The 23,173-nt window shown below is 40.8% G+C and overlaps 1 protein-coding gene across 3 annotated transcripts in view; it reads right to left on the bottom strand.

Annotated features, from left to right (window-relative positions):
* SEMA3D (semaphorin 3D) overlaps positions 1–23,173 on the bottom strand; it is a 293,106-nt gene that overhangs the window by 83,199 nt on the left and 186,734 nt on the right. For all 3 annotated transcript variants that reach the window (XM_063926929.1, XM_063926930.1, XM_063926931.1), the window contains exons 9-11: positions 10,815–10,929; positions 4,127–4,196; positions 2,651–2,795 (exon numbers count right to left, since the gene is read on the bottom strand). In XM_063926929.1, coding sequence (XP_063782999.1) covers positions 2,651–2,795; positions 4,127–4,196; positions 10,815–10,929 — 330 coding nt within the window. The remainder of the gene's footprint in view (positions 1–2,650; positions 2,796–4,126; positions 4,197–10,814; positions 10,930–23,173) is intronic.

Below are 23,173 nucleotides of genomic sequence, written 5' to 3'. Positions count from 1 at the left end.
ATGCATCAGCGGATAACCCTGTCTCCAAGGACAAGGGTGTCTCTTCTGTGGTGGCTGCAGAGTGCTCATCTACTAAAGGGCCACAGATTCGGCATTCAGGACTGGGTCCTGGTGACCACGGATGCCAGCCTGAAAGACTGGGGAGCAGTCACACAAAAAAAAAAAAAAATTTCCAGGGAGTGTGATCAAGTCTGGAGACTTCTCTCCACATAAATATACTGGAGCTAAGAGCAATTTACAATGCTCTAAGCTTAGCAAGACCTCTGCTTCAAGGTCAGCCGGTATTGATCCAGTGGGACAACATCACGGCAGTCGCCCACGTAAACAGACAGGGCGGCACAAGAAGCAGGAGGGCAATGGCAGAAACTGCAAGGATTCTTCGCTGGGCGGAAAATCATGTGATAGCACTGTCAGCAGTGTTCATTCCGGGAGTGGACAACTGGGAAGCAGACTTCCTCAGCACGACCTCCACCCGGGAGAGTGGGGACTTCATCGGGAAGTCTTCCACATGATTGTGAACCGTTGGGAAAGACCAAAGGTGGACATGATGGCGTCCCGCCTGAACAAAAAACTGGACAGGTATTGCGCCAGGTCAAGAGACCCTCAGGCAATAGCTGTGGACGTTCTGGTAACACCGTGGGTGTACCAGTCGGTGTATGTGTTCCCTCCTCTGCTTCTCATACCTAAGGTACTGAGAATTATAAGACGTAGAGGAGTAAGAACTATACTCGTGGCTCCGGATTGGCCAAGAAGGACTTGGTACCCGGAACTTCAAGAGATGCTCACAGAGGACTCATGGCCTCTGCCGCTAAGAAGGGACTTGCTTCAGCAAGTACCATGTCTGTTCCAAGACTTACCGCGGCTGCGTTTGACGGCATGGCGGTTGAACGCCGGATCCTAAGGGAAAAAGGCATTCCGGAAGAGGTCATTCCTACCCTGGTCAAAGCCAGGAAGGAGGTGACCGCACAACATTATCACCACATGTGGCGAAAATATGTTGCGTGGTGTGAGGCCAGGAAGGCCCCACGAAGAAATTTCAACTCGGTCGATTCCTGCATTTCCTGCAAACAGGAGTGTCTATGGGCCTCAAATTGGGGTCCATTAAGGTTCAAATTTCGGCCCTGTCGATTTTCTTCCAGAAAGAATTGGCTTCAGTTCCTGAAGTCCAGAAGTTTGTCAAGGGAGTACTGCATATACAACCCCCTTTTGTGCCTCCAGTGGCACTGTGGGATCTCAACGTAGTTCTGGGATTCCTCAAATCACATTGGTTTAAACCGCTCAAATCTGTGGATTTGAAATATCTCACATGGAAAGTGACCATGATGTTGGCCCTGGCCTCGGCCAGGCGAGTGTCAGAATTGGCGGCTTTGTCTCACAAAAGCCCATATCTGATTGTCCATTCGGACAGGGCAGAGCTGCGGACTCGTCCCCAGTTTCTCCCTAAGGTGGTGTCAGCGTTTCACCTGAACCAGCTTATTGTGGTACCTGCGGCTACTAGGGACTTGGAGGACTCCAAGTTGCTAGATGTTGTCAGGGCCCTGAAAATGTAGGTTTCCAGGACGGCTGGAGTCAGGAAAACGGACTTGCTGTTATCCTGTATGCACCCAAAAAACTGGGTGCTCTTGCTTCTAAGCAGACGATTGCTGGTTGCACATTCTGTGGCAGGACTGCCACAGCCAAAATATGTAAATGCCCATTCCACAAGGAAGGTGGGCTCATCTTGGGCGGCTGCCCGAGGGGTCTCGGCTTTACAACTTTGCCGAGCTGCTACTTGGTCAGGGGCACACCCTGGCTGAGGAGGACCTGGAGTTCTCTCACTCGGTGCTGCAGAGTCATCCGCACTCTCCCGCCCGTTTGGGAGCTTTGGTATAATCCCCATGGTCCTGACGGAGTCCCCAGCATCCACTTAGGACGTCAGATAAAATAAGAATTTACTTACCGATAATTCTATTTCTCGTAGTCCGTAGTGGATGCTGGGCGCCCATCCCAAGTGCGGATTGTCTGCAATACTTGTACATAGTTATTGTTACAAAAATCGGGTTATTATTGTTGTGAGCCATCTTTTCAGAGGCTCCGCTGTTATCATGCTGTTAACTGGGTTCAGATCACAGGTTGTACAGTGTGATTGGTGTGGCTGGTATGAGTCTTACCCGGGATTCAAAATCCTTCCTTATTGTGTACGCTCGTCCGGGCACAGTATCCTAACTGAGGCTTGGAGGAGGGTCATAGGGGGAGGAGCCAGTGCACACCACCTGATCCTAAAGCTTTTACTTTTGTGCCCTGTCTCCTGCAGAGCCGCTATTCCCCATGGTCCTGACGGAGTCCCCAGCATCCACTACGGACTACGAGAAATAGAATTATCGGTAAGTAAATTCTTATTTTCATTTCCCTGATCCCCCAACGGATCACCGATCATCAATGGCTGCCAATCCAGTTGGCAGATCAGCATTTTCAGCAGGGCTAGGGAATCAGAAAATCCCCTCATTATGACCATAAGGCATTATGTAATGAGAAAAGAATAAAGTAAAATAAAATAGATTTCCAAGCTAATACAGTGCATTGGGGAACACAATACATTATTTTGCAATGCTTATTTCGTGATTCAAGTTATCTATTACAGAAGATTGCAGGTAAAAAAAGATATACATACTGTCCCAGGGCGAGGATAAGGAATTCTTCCATCATATTGCACCCATTTATGATCTGGACTTTCTTTATGAGCATAGGGGCCATTGAATACTCCCCTTATATCCGCCATGCTATAGACACACACAGCAGATGCTTTAAATATAGAGCTAAGGAAAATAGAAAATTAACACCAGATGTTAATATAGCTTGGTGATAAAATGATTACAATACACTGTACAATACAACACTGTAACCACTGTTTTGACTTAGAAAAGTATCTGCATTTAATATTGTCGTTCAAGCATAGGATGGCAAATATTAATGGGCCCTGTTACTAATTAGCCAAAAAATAACTTTTTCCTATAAAATAAATGGATATTCCAGTTAATAATGAAACCAGAACAAAATTCTTTTTCTGGACAATTTTGTCCATTCTGTCATGCATCACACTAAAATAACACAGGAATAATGAGATCACTCAGTTGAATGACTACTTGAAGTCTGAGATGAAGACATACATATGGAAGAGAAATCCCCTGCCATTATGGCATCCCACCTTAATTAGTTAAGTGACTCCCTAATACACGGTGCCTTAGAAAGGTTTGTTGTGTCATCATTCCAAAGCTCATGTTTTATACATCACGCAGACTTAATGGTCCATATGCTAAAACTATAATGATTCCTATTATTTAGAGATCAGTTGAAAAAATAAGAAGCAATTATTAGCATTAACTACAGCTATCTTCAAACTATTTTAATCTGGATGTCATTTATTCTTGTGATTTTTGGTGTCAAAACTGAATTGTAGGCAATCTCAATCACATAGAAACATATGGAGCATTAAATTAAGGTTGCCATTATTTAAAAAAAAAGTTAATTTTTAATTTTTATTCATCTGACAATAGTTAGAAATTAAAGAAATTAACATTTCTAGATTTTAGACTGAATTTTTAATTCTAGATTTATTTTAACCTGCATATGAACTGTACTTTGTCTATAGAAAAGGACACCATCTAATTTGAACAATATAGTAAGTAACACAACTTGACAAACTGTCGTACATATTGGGTGTCAGAGATCAAGTTGTCCCACCTGACCTAGTTCTGGCTTCCTTTTACTTCTTCCAGAGCAAGGCCATTCTAATATCAACACACTTGAAATGTTCAACAAGCCTTTCTGAGAGGAACACAGAGATAGGGAAAATAAATCTACTATGTAAAAAAAAACTGTTTTTAATCAAATGGTTAATTACTGTATATAAGACACAGTTTGAGGAGATACTGTGCCAATACACATGCCAAACAGGTAGACAGTAATAGATCCAATTTGCTTCAGTTATCACATTTATTTTTAATTTAGTCATTGTTTTCCCTTGGTGATATTTTATGTATGCATAATGAAATCATAATAAACTTTCAAAGTGATCCCATCTGAATAAACTCACACATGGAAGTTTTGTCCAGAGTAAAAGCTAATAGATGTTCAACAGAAGTAATACCTTGTTGTAGTGAAAATTCCATACACCACTGGGTTCCTCTCATCCTTTGTTGGAAGCAAAAATACATCTTCTGTAAAGAATAAAAAGTGTTTTTGCTAAATCAGTATAGCAATAAAAATGATAGAATAACCAAACATTTATTCTCCTTTGAAAACATTATATACTGTATGAAAATGCTTGAATAGTTCATGTTTGTTATCAGTACATTGAAGTGCTTAGAAGGCCAAAGTGCTTATATATGGTCAAAGGCGTCACCGGGTCTGGTGACACACGGTGCGCACTCTGCACCCTCTGGTGTGCTCGCATCCAAAACGGGCATGCAGAGCCGGCCCTAACCAATATGATGCCCTAGGCAAGATTTTGGCTGGTGCCCCCAAGCACCACCGCTAGTTCCGCCTCTGACCCTGCACCCCTTTCCCAACACCATCACCCCCCACCCATAGCAGTCCTTTTATTTTTTATTCCTACCCCCTGTAATTTAAATAAGAACAGTATGCACAATCGGCGCACAGCCCATAAAGGTATGTGTTTTTGCTGGCAAGGGGCATGGCCACACAATAGTGCTCCCAATTCAAATTATGCCTCACAGTAGTAAAACTTTATTCACAATTTATCATACCATAGTGTCCCTTATACACATTACATCACACAGTAGTACCACTTTACCTTATATACGTTACTCCTCACATTAGTGCCCCTCATTCACATATCATACTGAATTGCTCCTTATTCACATTACACCACACCATATTGCTCCTTATTCACATTACACCACACCATATTGCTCTTTATTCACATTAGACCACACAGTAGTGCCCTTTATATACGTTATGCCACAGCGTAGAGCACCTTATACACATAATGCCACACATTGGTAATGCATTTATCCACATAATAACACACAGTAATGCCCCTTACACATATGAAACACATTATTAATGTCCTTATAATCATAATGCACCTTACACATTATGCCAACCCTTATTAATGCCCTTATACACATAATTTCCCTTACATACAGTATATGCCGCACATTGATAATGCCCTTATACACATAATGACACACATAATGTCCCTTACACATATGCCGCACATTAGCGCCCTTATACACATAATGACACACATAGTGCCCCTTACACATATGTTACACATTATTAATGCCCTTATACACATAATGACACATATAGTTCCTGGCGTGAGTCAACTGGCAGCTCTGCTAACGTCGGGCTGCTTATTTTTTATGAAAATGCATCTTATTTGCATTGCTATGTGGCTAGGATGCACAAGCAGCTTCTGCTGATTAAAATGATATGCGGCATGCCTATATACTGTGTGCGACTGTGGCTGTATCTGCATACGAAATGCTACACACAGAATATAGGCATGCTGCATATCATTTTAATCAGCAGAAGCTGCTTGTGCCCCTAGGCATACCAGATGCCCTAGGCAATTGCCTAGTTTGCCTATGCCTAGGGCCGGCTCTGGGGGCATGGCCTAAGTTGGGGAGGTGGCCTCACAGGTGACATCACACAGGAGGCAGCCCAGCAACACCCGAAGTGCTGGGCTACCCCCAGAGAACAGTGAATGAATGCAGTATCAGCTCCTCCTGTATCTCAGGAACCAAGTGCTGCATGAGACTGTCACACTGCAGCACTCAGCTCATGTGAGTGTGTGAGGCAGGCATTTTAGTGTCACCCCCTCTGACGGTGACACCTAGGTGCAGGCTGCACCCTTCACACCCCACTTCAGATGCCACTGTATAGGGTTGAGTTAAATTACAGTAGCTGCAAGTTCTGTGAGCAACCTGGGAAAAGTCTATGAAAAGGTGGGGAAATCATCATGAACCGTCAAAAAAGTGGCAAGTAAGTAACATACTGTAGCAGCACAGTACATCAGACTGTTAGTGACTTTAAGCAATGTACTGGAAATTTTTAAAAGGTGTCAAATGGTTCATATTTACATTTTCTGATAATGAAGTGAAAATGATAGCCAGGAAGTGTGTGAATGTAAGCTCAGTGAATCAAAACAGAGTGAATATCAGTATCATGGTGTGGGTGAGGCCATGCCCTAATGGTGTGTCAAGCAATGAAAAGTGCTAGGCTGCCTTTTATTGCTCTTTCTCCCTTCTAGCCACCCATTCAGAGCAGTGGTGCATGGAATGAACCTCCCAAATGTCCTGTCCATGGGACAGTCACAATTGGGCAGTGGGAGAGAGACCCAAAATTGTTACAGTTGGGAGTTATGTATAAGTGTAATTAGAAAGTATGAATAAGAAGTGATACCATTTTTTTTTCTGTGTTACAGATACTCAACCTGTATTAACACTTCTCCAGAAGGTATGAAGAGTGAGATTTCTCCAGGGGTGGCTTCAACCTCTGTTGTGAACACCACTGCCTTAGCCAGCTATGGCAGCAAAGCATGATACGAACTTACTAAGGATAGTGCTAGGTGTTACATTCCAAAAGAAAGAAATTAACAATTGACTTGAATAAGTAAGTATATTTGGTTCAGTGTGATGCTACTACTAACTCATTATCATATACCACTGCGCTAATCAGTTAATTATCACATCATATTGTGACAAGTTGCACAAACAAGGGGACTCAGATGAACACTTTCGGTGTTTATTTTTCACAGCAGGTCAGCACATAGCAGGTTACATCTGTACGCAGTCGGTATTACAGGCAGTAACATACAGGCACGTTCAGCATAGCAGACTCTTGATAGGCTCCAGTGATCCCTAGTCTAACCCACACAACCCGGCTTATCACCTGGACACTAACTGCCATCAGGAGCAAGGTGACTCTGTCCTGGAAACCCTTATATCAGGAAATCCCAGGTGCTGCTGATCACACACCTGGGATTCTGCTACTGCTTCCAAAACCTGGTCTGGATCCTTCACATTACTTTCACATGGAAAAATGCTGTCTCTGCCACACTATGTTTATGCTCAAGAACGTTAAATGTGTGTACATATTGTATGTATTTTTATAGATGCTACAAATTAAATGAGTTAATACTCTAAGTATAAACTCATCCATTCAAACCTTATTCTTTAGCTCTACTATAGCACAGCTTGGTGTGCTTATTTGCTTTATGTTACTTCTAGCTCGCTTGTTCAGTCAATCCAAAATTAGATCTTGCATACGCGCAGCATGTACACCAGCTGACATTCCATACTGCATCAGCAGTTTACTGATGCGATATAGATAACAGAAATCATCTGAGGGGTGAGGTACAGTATCATACCACCTTTTTGGCAACTCTTTTTTTTTATGCATCTCAGCACTAAGCCATCCTGCATTGCTGTGCAAAGCCGCAATATATGATTTCACTTGCAAAAGTTTTAGGTTACTACGTTTGCCCTATGGTGTCAGGACCTACAACCAAGGTGATAAGCATTATGGCCTAAACTTAAGGAAAAAAGTTACATCTGCACTCTGATAAACTGCTGTGTCTTCCTCTAAATTGTGTCTTAATATATTTGACCAGTCATTAATTTCCAGTGTGATGCAAAATGGGTATATGGTAAAACGAGGATTAAACTTGCCATGCCTGTATGAAATCTCCTTCATAACAAGGACTGAGGTCAGAATACTTTACAACCAGAGTTATTCCCATGGTTAAGGAGAAGTGGGTACCAGGCATCAAGGCTGCCATCAGTGGGGGACCACCGGGACTGGAGTCCTGGGCCCAGACAGAGAGGGGGGCCCACCCAGCTCACACTGCTTGCCGGACCAGCTAATTCAAAAGTCTGCCTGGCCAACTGCAGGACTTGGAGCGCAAACTGGAAGTTTAGGGCTAGTGGGCATTTCCGGGTGTCATTAGCCGGCAGCGTAGCAGCGGCTAACAGTATAAATCACCTGCCCTGCCCCCCAGCTCCTGAGACATACAGCATGGACTGCCCTAGAAGCCCTGCAATTTGGGGCGCCCTGCATATTTTGTCAGTCCCGGGCCTCACAATTTCTGATGGCAGTCCTGCCATGCATGCTCAAATAACGGCTAAGCCCACTGTCCAGTTCCCTCTCAGTAGCACCACTGATGTTTCTTCTTAATGTACAGTATGCATTAGGTCAGGTATACTACATTTAAATATAAGTACTTTGTAATATAGCTATGAAAGAGCTGTAGCAACCATGGGGGGAGATTGATCCTGCATAACCTTATCCAGAAGTGCAGTAAGTGCATGTTTTGCCACGGCTCACAGTCAGAGCTAACCCTAACCAATATGATGCCCTAGGCAAGATTTTGGCTGGTGCCCCCTTGCACCACCGCTGGTTCCGCCTCTGACCTTGCACTTCTTTCCCAGCACCATCACCCCTCATCCATAGCAGTCCTTATTTTGGTGTTTGTACCCCCTATATTTTAAATAGGAACAGTTCGCACATTTGGAGCCCAGCCCAAAAAGGGGTGTATTTTTGCTGGCAAGGGGCGTGGCCACACAATAGTAACCCCAATTCCAATTACGCCACACAGTACTGCACTTTATTCACATTTGATCATGCGATAGTTTCCATAATTCATATTACATCTCACAGTAGTATCACTTTACCTTATTAACGTTACTTCTCACAGTAGAGCCCCTTATTCACATTACATCACACTGAATTGCTCCTTATTCACATTACACCACACCCTATTGCTCTTTATTCACATTAGACGACACAGTAGTGCCCTTTCTATACGCAACGCCACATAGTAGAGCACCTTAAACACATAATGCTACACAGTAATGCCCCTAACACTTATGAGACACATTATTAATGTCCTTATAAACATAATGCGCCTTACACATTATGCCAACATTTATTAATGCCCTTTTACACGTAATGTCCCTTACACATATGCCACACATTATTAATGTCCTTATAAACATAATGACACACATAGTGCCCCCTATACATTTGCTGCACATTTTTAGTGCCCCTATACACATAATGACACATACAGTAGTACCCTGTTACACATATGCCGCACATTATTAATGCCCTTATACACATAATGACACACATAGTGCCCCCTACACATTTACTGCACGTTATTAGTTCCCCTATACACATAATGACACACATACAATAGTACCCTGTTACACATATGCCGCACATTAATGCCCTTATACACATAATGACACACATAGTGCCCCTTGCACATATGTTACACATTATTAATGAATTTTTACATGACACACATAATGCTCCTTACACATATTCTGAACACTACTACACAACCAACCCACTCACATCCACACAGTACTCACACTGCCAATAACACTGTGCCCTCTGCCTCTGCTTGGATACAGATGTGTCCTCATAAATCTTGCCTCAATTTGAACGTCAGGGACATTTTTTTTATGAAAATGCATCTTATTTGCATTGCTATGTGGCTAGGATGCACAAGCAGCTTCTACTGATTAAACTGATATGCAGCATGCCTATATACTGTGTGAGACTGTGTCTGTATCTGCATATGAAATGCTACACACAGAATATAGGCATGCCGCGTATCATTTTAATCAGCAGAAGCTGCTGATGCCCCTAGGCATATCAAATGCCCTAGGCAATTGCCTAGTTTGCCTATACCTATGGCCGGCTCTGCTCACAGTGCAGCAGGGTATCCAGAGGGCCAGCCAGACTTCACTGCAATGCCAGTCAGCCTGAATCTCACAATCAGCACAAAACAATTATTGGATTAATCCATGAAAAATGTTACAGGACTCAAGAGGAAACCAGGCATGTATAAGTGTAAACAAATATAGCACATTACTTTCCATAGTACATTTTGCAAAACAACTTATTCCAAATACGATTTCTGTGATCCATAGTTTTTTTTTTTAAATAGCCAGATACTCTGAGAAACCCTGAGTTCCATATGGTTTACATTGGTAACTTTTGTCACCCACTATTAAATGTAATTATATTTAGAATGTTAGTAGATGGAATGTAAAAAAAAAAATGTATTGCAGAGTGGAATATTGCTGAAGGAGTGCAACCTTTTTTACTGGCCACATTATGCAGCACTCTATTCAGTACACTTCACATAGATTTAGCATTGTTATGAAAGAGTTACTGTCAGGTGCTGATACTTGATTGGAATATAAAATAGTTTTGATCCAGCAAGTCCTGGATATATTGAGGTTGATCTACACAGTAGAACTAATGATAATGAACACCAAACGCTATATTTTATAGTAATTTATTATGTCACACATAAACAGACATATACAAATGAAAAACAATAAAAGGCATCTTTTATTGCTTTTCAATAGGATATGTCATGTTAAGTTACTGTGGGGAGGGTGTACCGCTTGAAAAACTACTAAGGCTGCTCAGCTGGGAGCATCAGTGCAAATTCCACCATCTTGATCTTTTATTATTTTACACTAAGACTAGACTATCATAGAAGCATACAGGTGTCAAATTTATTCCTCAAGGCATAAGATCTACAAGATCTACACTTCTATATATTTTTTTTGTATACAAGATTTATTATTGTAAATATTTCTATGAATCCATCAATACATGTATGTGTGACAGCAGTTTACTGTATGTCAGTAAGGTTTATTTATACAGTTCCTGAAGCTACTGTAAAAGCAGCATTTGTTATAATTACAGATGAAATCAACCTGATGGAATTTAGCATGTTTCATGTACATCTAAAAAAGTAATGACAAAGATCACAATAAACTTACGCAGTTCATCAAAATATGTGTCACCACCATCAGGACCAGGGATGGAGCACACTAAGCGTGCTTTCAGAAACGTTGTCCATTTATTTATTAAACTGCGCTGGCCTCCAATATCATTCTAGAAGAAAACATATTTATAACATTTAGTACATAACAATTTAATATACTGTACAGTGAGCATGTTCTCTGCCAAAAGCAAACAAATGAATAATATGACCATGATACGTATCTCCCTGCTAACCACATGCTTTTTTGTCCAAATTCAGAATAAATACATTACCATCTATAGGAATGATGAAATAATGTTATAACAATAAATATAAATCGTCCACACTCCAATAATAAGAAGGATTTTTGGAATGCACCATGTGGCCTCACAAACCCAGGGGTAGGACAAGTTATGTTACAATAACTGACCTGCCAGCACAATCAGCCTTGTAAATCTGAAAAACCTGCATCACCTCCCATTGGGAAACTTCCCTAAAGTTGTGGGTGGAGCTTCAGAGCTGGAATGTCACCTTCATGGTTCACATGTGAAGTAGTTATTAGACCGAAATGGTTAAAGTAGGATCTTCATTTTTATGGAATTGACATTTATTGCTGTTTACTGCGTTAACTATTACTGGTAAGAGTGGTTTCACTTCGCCCATCATTCAAAACAAGACTTATTTTTCCCTGTGAGCCAGCAGAGGAGACAACAGCAGTCACCAAAATGGGGGCCACTCGGGTTGAGTATTCTACGCCTGAGGAAGGTGAGTAATGGGGTAATCTATGTCTCCGGAGGAGGTGCACCGGTCTGTGTCCCGGGAAGGAAGTTTAAGTTCCAGGGGAGGGGGGTGTTGATCTATATGCAAGGAAGGGGGGGTTTCATTAGACAGAAATGTAGTTATAAATACTCATCAGTACATAAAAGTAAGTATGCGGGTGCTCCTAATGACCATATATGGCCACCAATATACCGCAACTACCACCGAAGTGGAAGGTGCACTCTCGCCAAAATCAGTCTATGAATCCAATTGTTGAATCAACTCAGTTTAATCAGGTTCAAAAGTGATGCCGTCAATCATCGACGTTTCGGTCCATATGTGGACCTTTATCAAGATAGGCACTTCACAACATCTAAACAATAGATATGAAAAACAATTAAAATCAATGAAATATGAAAAACAAACCAAATCACCCACACCACCACCACCAGTGCCTCCCAGGCCCTTATGACAGTCAAAAAAATGGCTAGAGGATATAACTGGACAATATTAGACGTGCTTAACATGCATCAAGTGCCCATACTTCAATAATCCAGGAAAACCTCCACCTACACCTCATGCCTCAATGAGGTACACATATATCTAACTGGTGAGATTACCTGGGCAAAACACCAAATGTCAGTATAACCTGATGTAAGGTTCCTTTTACAGAGGACCTACTGTATTTAGAATAAGACATGTAACATGTCAAACAACCAACCAGAAACAGCTAAAGATAAAAACATTAAAGAGGTATAGAACAAGCAGCTTAATATAGGTCATACCTGGTGCATAATAAGACAACATTTAGCAGCTATTATTCAATCAGCTAGGATCAGCAAGTCTTCTATAATCAAAAAGAGAAAAAAGTACTTACAAACTATTCAGAAAACAAACACCACAGGTAGCAGCAGAGGTAGCATACTTACAGCTCAGATACCATGAGCCTACTGATAGCTGCATGCTGCATGGGACCAAATCAGGGCTATTTAAGGCACTCAAACAGGAAGTGCCTAATGAAGCTACAATAGAAGATACACACTTACTCTAAAAGAAACCAACATACCTGGTCAATAACCCTGCTTACTAGAGTGGGTAATATAATGGCCGAATCAATTGCGGGACACAAGGAACACCATATGTGTAACAAACACTTTCAATTACATGAGAACTTGATGCGCGCCGGGAACGCGACTTCCGCGTTCCAACAACCGGAAGTTGGTGCGTTCCACTGACCGGAAGTAACACTGACCGGCGTTGCCCAGCGGGGAATCCGCGGATAGTACACAGACCCATAAACCGGGGCAAAGACAAGTAGCGCAATCAGGCAGCTATTTAACAATCAAATAAACGGAAGCCTGTGGTATCCTAACTGTAACCAAACTCTCACTCATTACAGGGTCCCGCCCCACCGGAAAATGTGAGGGCACACAGTGCACTAATTGGGGTTCCTGGTAACTTTACAAAGAAAACTCATGTCGACCTTTTTCCATGTCGACCTGGCAACCAGGTCCACATTTTTCTTGTGTTGACCTAGTGCCTGTCGACCCAGTGAGTGTCAACCTAATTAGGGTGAATCCAGCAAACCCATTCCCATTTAGTAGGGTGTTGTTTTTCCATCACACTGGGGCACTGCAGGAGTCAGAAACGGTCATTTGTGAAAGGTGGTTCAGTGTAGAAATATGGTACTGGTATTTCCAATGTCTTTGCAGATTTTGATGCTATTCCTATGGAAATGCACATTGTTGTGTACAGCAATATATGGAAGTAATACACTTCCAAAGGGACAGACCTATGTATATCCCGTTAGGAGTTCTGCATTGCACAGGATAGGTGAAATGATGTCCCAAACTATGAGCAAAACCTATATAAATCAGATTTAGTTTTGCATAAAAAGATACTTTAATGAGTTCACATACTGTATGCTGACAACATACGTCATCCTGCTACACAACTTAAGCGATGACATCACTTTTCAAATTGACAACACAATGGGTGGCCATTCTGGATAAATCTTTTAGCACTGAGTCAGCAATATTGCTATATGTGTATATGGCTTAATATACAATTGCAGTTAAATGTTTCATTCTGTATACATTAGACACAAACACAAAAACAGTTTGGTTAAACGTTCCCTTTAATATTTATATTTAATATTATCCATAACTGTTGTAATCTTCTAACTCCAGATATGTCTTTGACGTGAATAATGAATAATTTGTCCTCAAGTCTCAGAGCAGGGAGGAATATAGTTCAGCCAATACAAAGATTAACTACAGAATATTGTTTGGGTTTCACAAGCAATTCCTTATCACGTCAATCATGTTTTCATTTAATCAAGTAATACTCCCATAAGATGACCTGAAATACTTTCTGAAATTACTGCTGCCATAATGATGAAAAACAACATGTTCGCATGTGTCTGACACTTCCTTTCTGAAGTTATCATTGATTTCAGACCAAGTATCTCATATACAGCACATGCTTATTGATATGGTGGAGTCTTGCATAAACCTGCACATTTCAAAACAGATAAGTACAGCACAAAATTCTTTAGTATGGTTTTACAGATAAAGTGCTAAACGCAGCTATGGCTGAGTGATAAGGGATATAGGAAAGCCTGTAGGCAGCGTGTCTGCAGTAAGAAGAGTCTCTAATGACCCATAGCCATACATAAAGAAGATAATGTACTTAGCAACAAAGTACCTATGTCTAACACACCATTACTTCAGGGTTACAACATTAACACATACTGTATTAAAGTGAAACTAAACTCAGGTAGAGAAAACACTTAATTTAAAATACCGTACTTGTCCCAAATGGTAATTTACACACATATAATAAATTCTGCAAATGATGGTGTAGTTAGCAATCGTGGCTGATGGGATTTTGAATACTAACTCAGCGCTATAATTATTGTAATATTTTCTAGTACTTGTTTATTAGAGAGTGTGTAAACATTAGGTTATATACATATGGGCATTTGTTTGCATTTGTTTTGGTACAGTCAGCTTAAGAAACATAGAATTTGATGGCAGATAAGAACCACTTGGCCCATCTAGTCTGCACCTTTTTTGTTTTTTTCCTTAAGCTGTGGCCACTACAACTTGAGCCTCTAGAAGAGATAATTTATTACTATAGGAAACTTTACTGCATATCATAATGTTCATTTCTCAAATACTTGATAGACCATTAATGCTGCTTGTTTCAATAACAGTCTATCAAGCATTAAAGAAATTGTCAGTGTATGACAAGAAAGTGAAAGGGCTGTATATAGGAAGTTGTCATGTTAGTAAAAAAAAATAAGAAACTTTTAATAGTTACATAATTTAAAAAAAGTGACAGTATGTACCAGTAAGTAGGGACTCAACAATTCCTGTGCACTGGCAAGCTGCTGACACTCCCTCACCCTTCCCCTGATGTCAGTGAGCAGACTAATCTCTTTGACCTCTTGCCTCTCCATTAGCCCAAAATGATCCATTCGAACCCTCTGTGCTGTAGGCGAGCAGAGAAGCCTTCTACTTACATTAATCACAGTTGTAGATAGGTTTCACTAATGCAATTTTACATTGTTTTTCTAACCATGTTACACTGCAGGTGGGGCAGATGTAACATGTGCAGAGAGATTTAGATTTGGGTGAGTTATATTGTTTCTGTGCAGGGTAAATACTGGCTGCTTAATTTCTACACTGCAATTTAGATTTCAGATTGAACACACACCACCCAAATCTAACTCTCACTGTACATGTTATATCTGCCCCACCTGCAGTCACATGGTTTTTCCCAATTGCTAAGTTTTTTGGTTTGCTAACAAACCTGAATAAGGTCCATTTTACTTAAGAAATTAGTTGCAGAATTACAGATGACAGTTCCAGGGCCTGTGCTATCCTTAGGCCAAATATTGGTTGTTACCAAGAGCAATATGGCTGATATATCAAAATCTTAGCGAGCTACCCATAGCAACCAATCAGATTATATCTATCATTTCTCTAGCACAGTCTGTACAATGACAGATAGAAGCTGACTGGTAATATGGGCAACATCTTCACTTTATCTCTCTTGAAGGTTTGATACTGCTCCTCCTCATTGCTTGTAATGTCCCTATGGTGCCACCACATGTAGTGTAGCACCTGCTCCTGACATGAAGGGGAAGCAGCCAGCAGCATCATACACATGAACATGCTGGCTGTGCACTTCCATGCCAATGTTACACTGTCGCCACTTCCGATAGGAAGGGGGACTTTGCCAAGGGTGATCTTAGTCATACTTGCCTACCTGACCCTCTCCATGAGGGAGAAAATACTCTGTTCCTGGACTTTCCTGGTAATGTATGATTGCCATCACCTGTGGCGAAAGCAAGTATGATTTTAGGCCCTCATTCCGAGTTGTTCGCTCGCTAGCTGCTTTTAGCAGCATTGCACACGCTAAGCCGCCGCCCTCTGGGAGTGTATTTTAGCTTAGCAGAATTGCGAACGAAAGATTAGCAGAATTGCGAATAGAAATTTCTTAGCAGTTTCTGAGTAGCTCCAGACTTACTCCTACATTGCGATCAGTACATTGCGATCAGTACAGTCAGTTTTGTTCCTGGTTTGACGTCACAAACACACCCAGCGTTCGGCCAGACACTACCCCGTTTCTTCAGACACTCCCGCATTTTTCCCAGAAACGCAAGCGTTTTTTCGCACACTCCCAGAAAATGGTCAGTTTCCGCCCAGAAACACCTACTTCCTGTCAATCACAGTACGATCACCAGAACGATGAAAAAGCTTCATTATGCCGTGAGTAAAATACCTAACTTTTGTGTAAAATAACTAAGCGCATGCGCTCTGCGAACCTTGCGCATGCGCAGTAAGCGACTAATCGCAGTATAGCGAAAATCGGCAACGAGCGAACAACTCGGAATGAACCCCTTAGTGTAAACGTCAGATCTGAGCAGGTCCTCTAAGTTGTTAGAGAAAGAAACTGAAAATACTTGATGGACTTTATAATCAAGAAGTCATTAATTTTGTTTACACATAAATAATATCTTGCTGCAATTTGATATTCATTAAAATGTTATTTCACTTCATTTCTTAATAGACTTCACATAATAGCACCATTGATTAGCAGTGCAGTCCACTGTACTGCATCGTTGTAAATGATGGCTATTTAATGGGTTGCTTTAATAGAACATTCTATGACCCATGACCCAGGTTAACTAAGTACTATGCTTGGAATAAGTTATTTCAGAAAATTTCAAGACAATATACTATCATTATGTCACATGATTGTTACTCAGTATAATATATATTATAATTTCCCGAGCAGAAGGAGAATAATAAGGACAAAAACCTACAGAAACTCCACACATCAGAACATTATTCACTTTTATTGAATAAAACTAAAGTACGTTGAATGTGGCATGGGCATGGCTCAGCAATAATTAGCTAATTTGAGGTTACAATTCTATATGTGATTTGGCTAATAGAAACTAGGTAACATAGCATAGAAATAATAAGCATACCATTATCTTGAGTATTAAAATAAATACAATCAAATGCTAAAGACAACATGCTCAATGACGAGTGTTGAACTTAAAAAGCCACAGAATGCTAGACGTGTGGTGCAAAACTGTCTACAGAGAACACAAATATTTGAAACAATAGATATATTTGGCAGTGCTAATATTTTGACTCCTTGGCCAGTGGCACTATCATATGCATTTATTCAAACAACAATAAACTGTAGAGCTAAGTTTGTGCCAAGACATTTTATAACCAACTGCTCTTTGTGGGAATTAACCACAAATATACAGTTCACATATTGGTGTCTGTTACAGGTCTGATTTTAAATGTACCCACTTTATACAAATAGAATTAATATTGGAGTAAGTTGCATACCTTAAAGCAAGTTTATTATTTGAAATGTTCACATCTGTGCCATAAATATGCCTGAATGGATGAAAAGTGTATCAACTGTGAGAATTAAATAGGGTATAACATGGTGACTTAGAGAGGCACAGTATGCATCTGAAGGTATTCTGAAAGCTCCTTGGGCAAGTACTCAGTTAAACAGTTACAATAATTGGAAAGGTTAAATCATAGCTCTAGGAAAAAAATGCACTTTTGTGACATGTCACTGTAAAAATGCTGAACAAAACTATAATCATTGTGTCAAGTACTCATGGGAATTAATAACAAACAGAACCATACCATGACTGTATTGAGCCCTGGGCAATATATAATTTCAGTGCTCTCAAGTTTTCATTTCCTGATGAAATACTCAGTTTCAGATCTCTCTTCGCCTGTTTGCTGGCCAAAGTAAAATTCCATTGGATGTCAGTTACAATGTGCTTTCATTATTTATGCAAAACACTTTTAGTTTGCACATATTCACCTGGAACATCCACCAACTGCTTGGTCAGACCTCTTAAAAAGTAGGAATTGCACATTAACACAGATGTGGACAAGTTTCCAAGGGGCAGATTTATTAAGCTTGGTGAAGTGATAAAGTGGAAAGTGATAAAATACCAGCCAATCAGATCCTAACTACCATGTCGCAGGCTGGGTTTGAAAAATGACAGTTAGGAGCTGACTACCTGGTGCTTTATCACCTTCCACTTTATCACTTCTCCGAGCTTAATAAATCTGCCCCCAAGTGCGCTGTGCAAAAGCGTAAACATCTCACCAATGTCCAACCTCTTACCTTTATTATTTATATTGCACCATATTATGTAGTGCTGTAAAGACAATTTTTAACCATTCACGTCAGTCTTTGATTCAGTTATGGCCAAATTCACTGGCATATTTATAATGGGTGCAGTGTGTGCAGGGCAGACACCGCATACCCTGCTCCCATTATTTGTCATACTTTACCCCGGAGTCCTGCGGCGAAGCAACAGCGCTGCAGAAATCACTGGCATAATGGCGCTGCACCATTTTCCCGGTGTTTTGCGCATGCACAGTAGGAAAATTACTAGGAAAATTGTTGCCGCGCCATTTTCCCGGTGATCTGCACATGCGCTTTAGACTCTGGGACAGCGCTAGGCCCCCTAGGGACCTTAGTGCCCAGAGTCCCAGCGCTGCCGCCAGCTGGAGAGGAGGAGGCATGACAGAGCCTGCACACGGGCCTCCTCCTCTCTAGATATACCCCTGGACAGATGTAATTACTATTTTCTAACAAGTACCCCACATAAGATGATATCCGATTTCAGAGTGACAGTACACTTGTTGATTATATTACCTTCCCAAAATAATCAGTATCAGCATAAATAAACTGCAATAATACACATCTTGTATATATTGTGGGTAATCTTTCTTGTAGGGTTTAGGAAGAAATATTCACACATCTCCTGATAAGACCATAGCAGTGTGTACAAAGAACTGTCTATGTATGTTGACTGTCACATATAGAGTGGCTCAGTAATATAATAATAATAATAATAATAATAATAACAATAACAACAATACAAATAATAATTTTATTTCTAAAGTATATCTATCTATCTATCTATCTATCTATCTATACACACACAAATATGGATTTTATGGCACTCACTGCATACTGCGGAGATCTAAACCCATTGACCTCCATCACAAAGATGATGGTAAACACAACCTTCTACACAAAGTCACGCAATTGGCAGCACTCAGGGATTAAAAGAAACAAAAGACCACCAGGTAGCAAAAGACAATGTTTAATGCTGGCGCATTTTGATCACGGCAATATATATATCCTGATGATGGGGCTCTAGTAGCCCAGAAACATTTATAAATATATACTGCATTTGCTCTTGTGCAAAGGATTTGATCCTGAACTACCTATTTCTTAGCATATTAACATTCTACACCAGTGGTTCCCAAACTCAGTCCTCAAGGTAATCTAACCATCCATGTTTTAAGAATATTAATGTTTGAGAGCACAGGTAATTAGCAGTGGTAGATTTCCCACTAAGCACGTGAGGAAACCACTTGCTGGAGGGTGGCACATCATATTTAATGTGCTTAAAATTCAGGCAAGCTGTAAGGATATTTCTCCTCAGTTCACTTATTACAATGACTTATAAATTATTTGCATGTCTGCTCTGAATAATTCTACCAAATGTAGGACACACGATAGGCAGGTTCACGGTGAAGCAGTGCTTTTAATTGTAACAGACACTGCACTTTAGCAAACACACGCACACAGAAGAAGCCTGGAAGAAAAAGGTGCAGTAATTAGACATGCAAGTGTAAGTAAATGTCCCAGCACTAAAGTGCTAGTGTACATACTCCTGCAGTTGAATGCCACCACAATCTGTTGTGCTCCCTGGCACAGCTTGTTCAAAAAGTCTCTGACACTAAGGAGACTCCAGCCTACCTTCTTGCCTCTATTCAGCATCAGCGCCTAGAGCACCAAGCAGATGATGATTTTAAACCCTTCCCATCATCAGTGATGACTTCCAATGCCTGTGCCACCCAGAAAACCCAGAGTTCCAAACCTCCACTGCTGTTGCAGACTGCACAGGACTTGATTTAGTCTCCCTTGGAGGGAGCTGATCCCACAGGAATGTGGGAAATTCAGGTGAGAGACAACCCCTCTCACCACACAATTTTATGGCCAAAAACAAGTTGAGCTAATATTTTTCGAAAAATTTATTTAATGTTCCCAAAAAGGAAATTAGTTCCTGCACTTCCTTCCAAAAAAGTTTCATGTTCATATCACTTGCATTAATACCTCCACAAATGTACCTGCACCAGGGACAAAGGACTCACCAACTGCATACATCCTACACATCGCCCACCGGGCAGGTGCAGACATGTGTATGTTTGCAGAGTCACTTCAGTTTTATTTCCATAATATTTTTTGAGATGTCTCTATTTCATTCAGTTCATTTTTAAGTTTTTGAAAATTTGATAACTCTGAAAACATGTACTGTGTTTTGTGTACACCCTCTTAGTAATTTCCTTTCCAGAATATTGCCTTCTCTATGGTAATTATCATAAATAAGTCTAGTTACAACTACACGTATCCTCATACACCTTTCCCTTTTTGCTTCATTTTGCACGAAATGCCTAGCATGGCTAAGATGCCCCACCACGAGTAGCGATTTCATGGGTTCCACATTTCTTTCTCGCTGCAGAAGTTGAGTAGCTGATTAAAGTAGAATATGTTAAGAAAAATCACAAGGCGTGGCAAAGTCGCAGATTTCATTGCATGGCTAATTTGGCTATATGGCTTAAATGGGGAACGGTGTATATGGACACATCTGTAGTTGCACAGTAAAAGTATTCATCTTTCCATTTGGGGAGAAACCTATTATTCAGGAAGTGTCTTACAGGTGCGATTTGTTTTTTTCCTTATCCCTTTGGTACAATTCCAGCTTTAATATAAGCCTCCAAACTAATATAACATTTTCTACATAAATGTTGTAACACCAATTTTATGATTTTTAAATAACTGGTCTAATTCACAAGCCAGTTTATTTTCCTCCCTGTTCTTTCACAATTTAACTCATAAAGCATTTCTGATTCAGCATTCTTAATGAGTAGAGGCCCCATGATTGTCAGTAATTAAGTGTTAAATTAACACAATACATGTACAGTACTATGGCCCTCATTCCGAGGTGTTCGCTCGCTGCTATTTTTAGCAGAATTGCTAATAGGCTAAAATCCGGCAGTTCTGTGCATGCGTATGCACAGCAGGGCGCACGCGCTAAGCAATTTTACACAAAACTATGCTATTTTACTCACGGCCGAACTAAGCTTTTCAATCGCTCTGCTGATCGTAGTGTGATTGACAGGAAGTGGGTGTTTCTGAGCGGAAACTGGCCGTTTTCAGGGAGTGTGCTAAAAAACACAGGCGTGCCAGGTAAAAACGCAGGAGTGGCTGGAGAAACGGAGGAGTGGCTGGCCGGACGCTGGGCATGTTTGTGACGTCAAACCAGGAACTAAACGGACTGAGGTGATCGCAATCTAGGAGTAGGTCTGGAGCTACTCAGAAACTGCAAGGAAATAATAGCAGAATTGCTAATCTTTCATTAGCAATTCTGCTATGCTAAGATACACTCCCAGAGGGCGGCGGCTTTGTGTTTGCATTTCTGCTAAAAGTAGCTAGCGAGCGAACAACTAGGAATGAGGGCCTATAGGCCTGATTCTGAGTTGGGAATAAAGTAAGAATTAGTAAGTAACTAATCACCTGGGTAAAAACATGTCGCATTGCAGGTGGGGGTGGTGTAAAATGTTCAGAGATTTAGATTAGAGAGAAGCGTGTTCAAACTGAAACCTGCAGTAAATAGCAGTGTAAAACTAAAGCTGCCCAGCATTTGTGGGCTACATGCAAAAGCAGCCAGTATTTACCCCACATGTAAATAATTTATGTATCTGCACCCCTTGCAACATGGTTTGCCCAGCTGTACAGTGACTTGCCCTTTCTTAATTTTTTCCCAACTCAGGCCCTGTGGCAATAAGCTAAACAATCCAAACAATTTAGGGAAAATACTTAAAAAGCCAATTGCTCATAATATTGGACATCCTTGAACATAGAAAACAAATAAATAACTAAATCCACAAATAAACAATAAAACAAAGATTTCAGTTTTGAAAAATAATATTGTATGGGTATAAAACCATTGCACCTACTCACACCTTGCCTCTGATATAGTGCTTTTATTATTACAAGCTGAACCACAGGGTGGCAAATCGCCCTATGACCATACCAATATTGAAGATCTTGGGCTAGTTTATAAACAACTGGATGACTAGTTGGATAGTAATATTGTCATTGTGATTTTTTTTCTGATTACAAACATACCATTGGGGAAACTATTTCAGGGGTTGCATTGGCTTTGGGGCTCTGAGGTGTAGTAGGGGAACGGTAACTGCCAAGCACCCTGCAAAGATGGCAGTTCTGCGCTTGCCTATGATCCAGAAAAATCTCAGACTAAACACACTGAAGAAGAGAAAGGGTGCAAGCTCAGAATAGTAAAGCAGAGGCTGTGGACACATGAACAAAATTCTACAAAGTGGGGTAGATGAAAGCAGAGGCTAAGGGGAAGAACAAGAGCACACTGGAGAGCTACCGTATTGGCCATAGATGTACAGTGGGGTTTGAAAGTTTGGGCACCCCAGGCAAAAATTCATTTTAATGTGCAAAAAGAAGCCAAGGAAAGATGGAAAAATCTCCAAAAGGCATCAAATTACAGATTAGACATTCTTATAACATGTCAAAAAAAGTTTTTATTTCCATCATTTACACTTTTAAAAGAACAGAAAGCAAAAAATGGCGTCTGCAAAAGTTTGGGCACCCTGCAGAGTTTATACCTTGTACTGCCCCCTTTGGACAGCTGAGACCTGGCAGTGTCATGGATTGTTCTCAATCATCATCTGGAAAGACCAGGTTATGTCAATCTCAAAGGTTTTAAAAGCCCAGACTCATCTGACCTTGCTCCAACAATCAGCACCATGGGTTCTCTAAGCAGTTGTGTAGAACACTGAAACTGAGAATAGTTGACGCTCACAAAGCAGGAGAAGGCTATAAGAAGATAGCAAAGCGTTATCAGATGCCCATATCCTCTGTTCGGAATGTAATGGCAATTGACAACCCAAAGGAAGAGTATTCGGATCATTCCTTTTTAGAGGTAAAGGGGGGTTATAATAG

Source organism: Pseudophryne corroboree, chromosome 6 (genome assembly GCF_028390025.1).
Source record: "Pseudophryne corroboree isolate aPseCor3 chromosome 6, aPseCor3.hap2, whole genome shotgun sequence".
In the NCBI taxonomy this organism is placed as follows: Eukaryota; Metazoa; Chordata; class Amphibia; order Anura; family Myobatrachidae; genus Pseudophryne; species Pseudophryne corroboree.
Note: the sequence above shows the minus strand (reverse complement) of the source record. Positions and strands in the feature narration are given on the sequence as shown.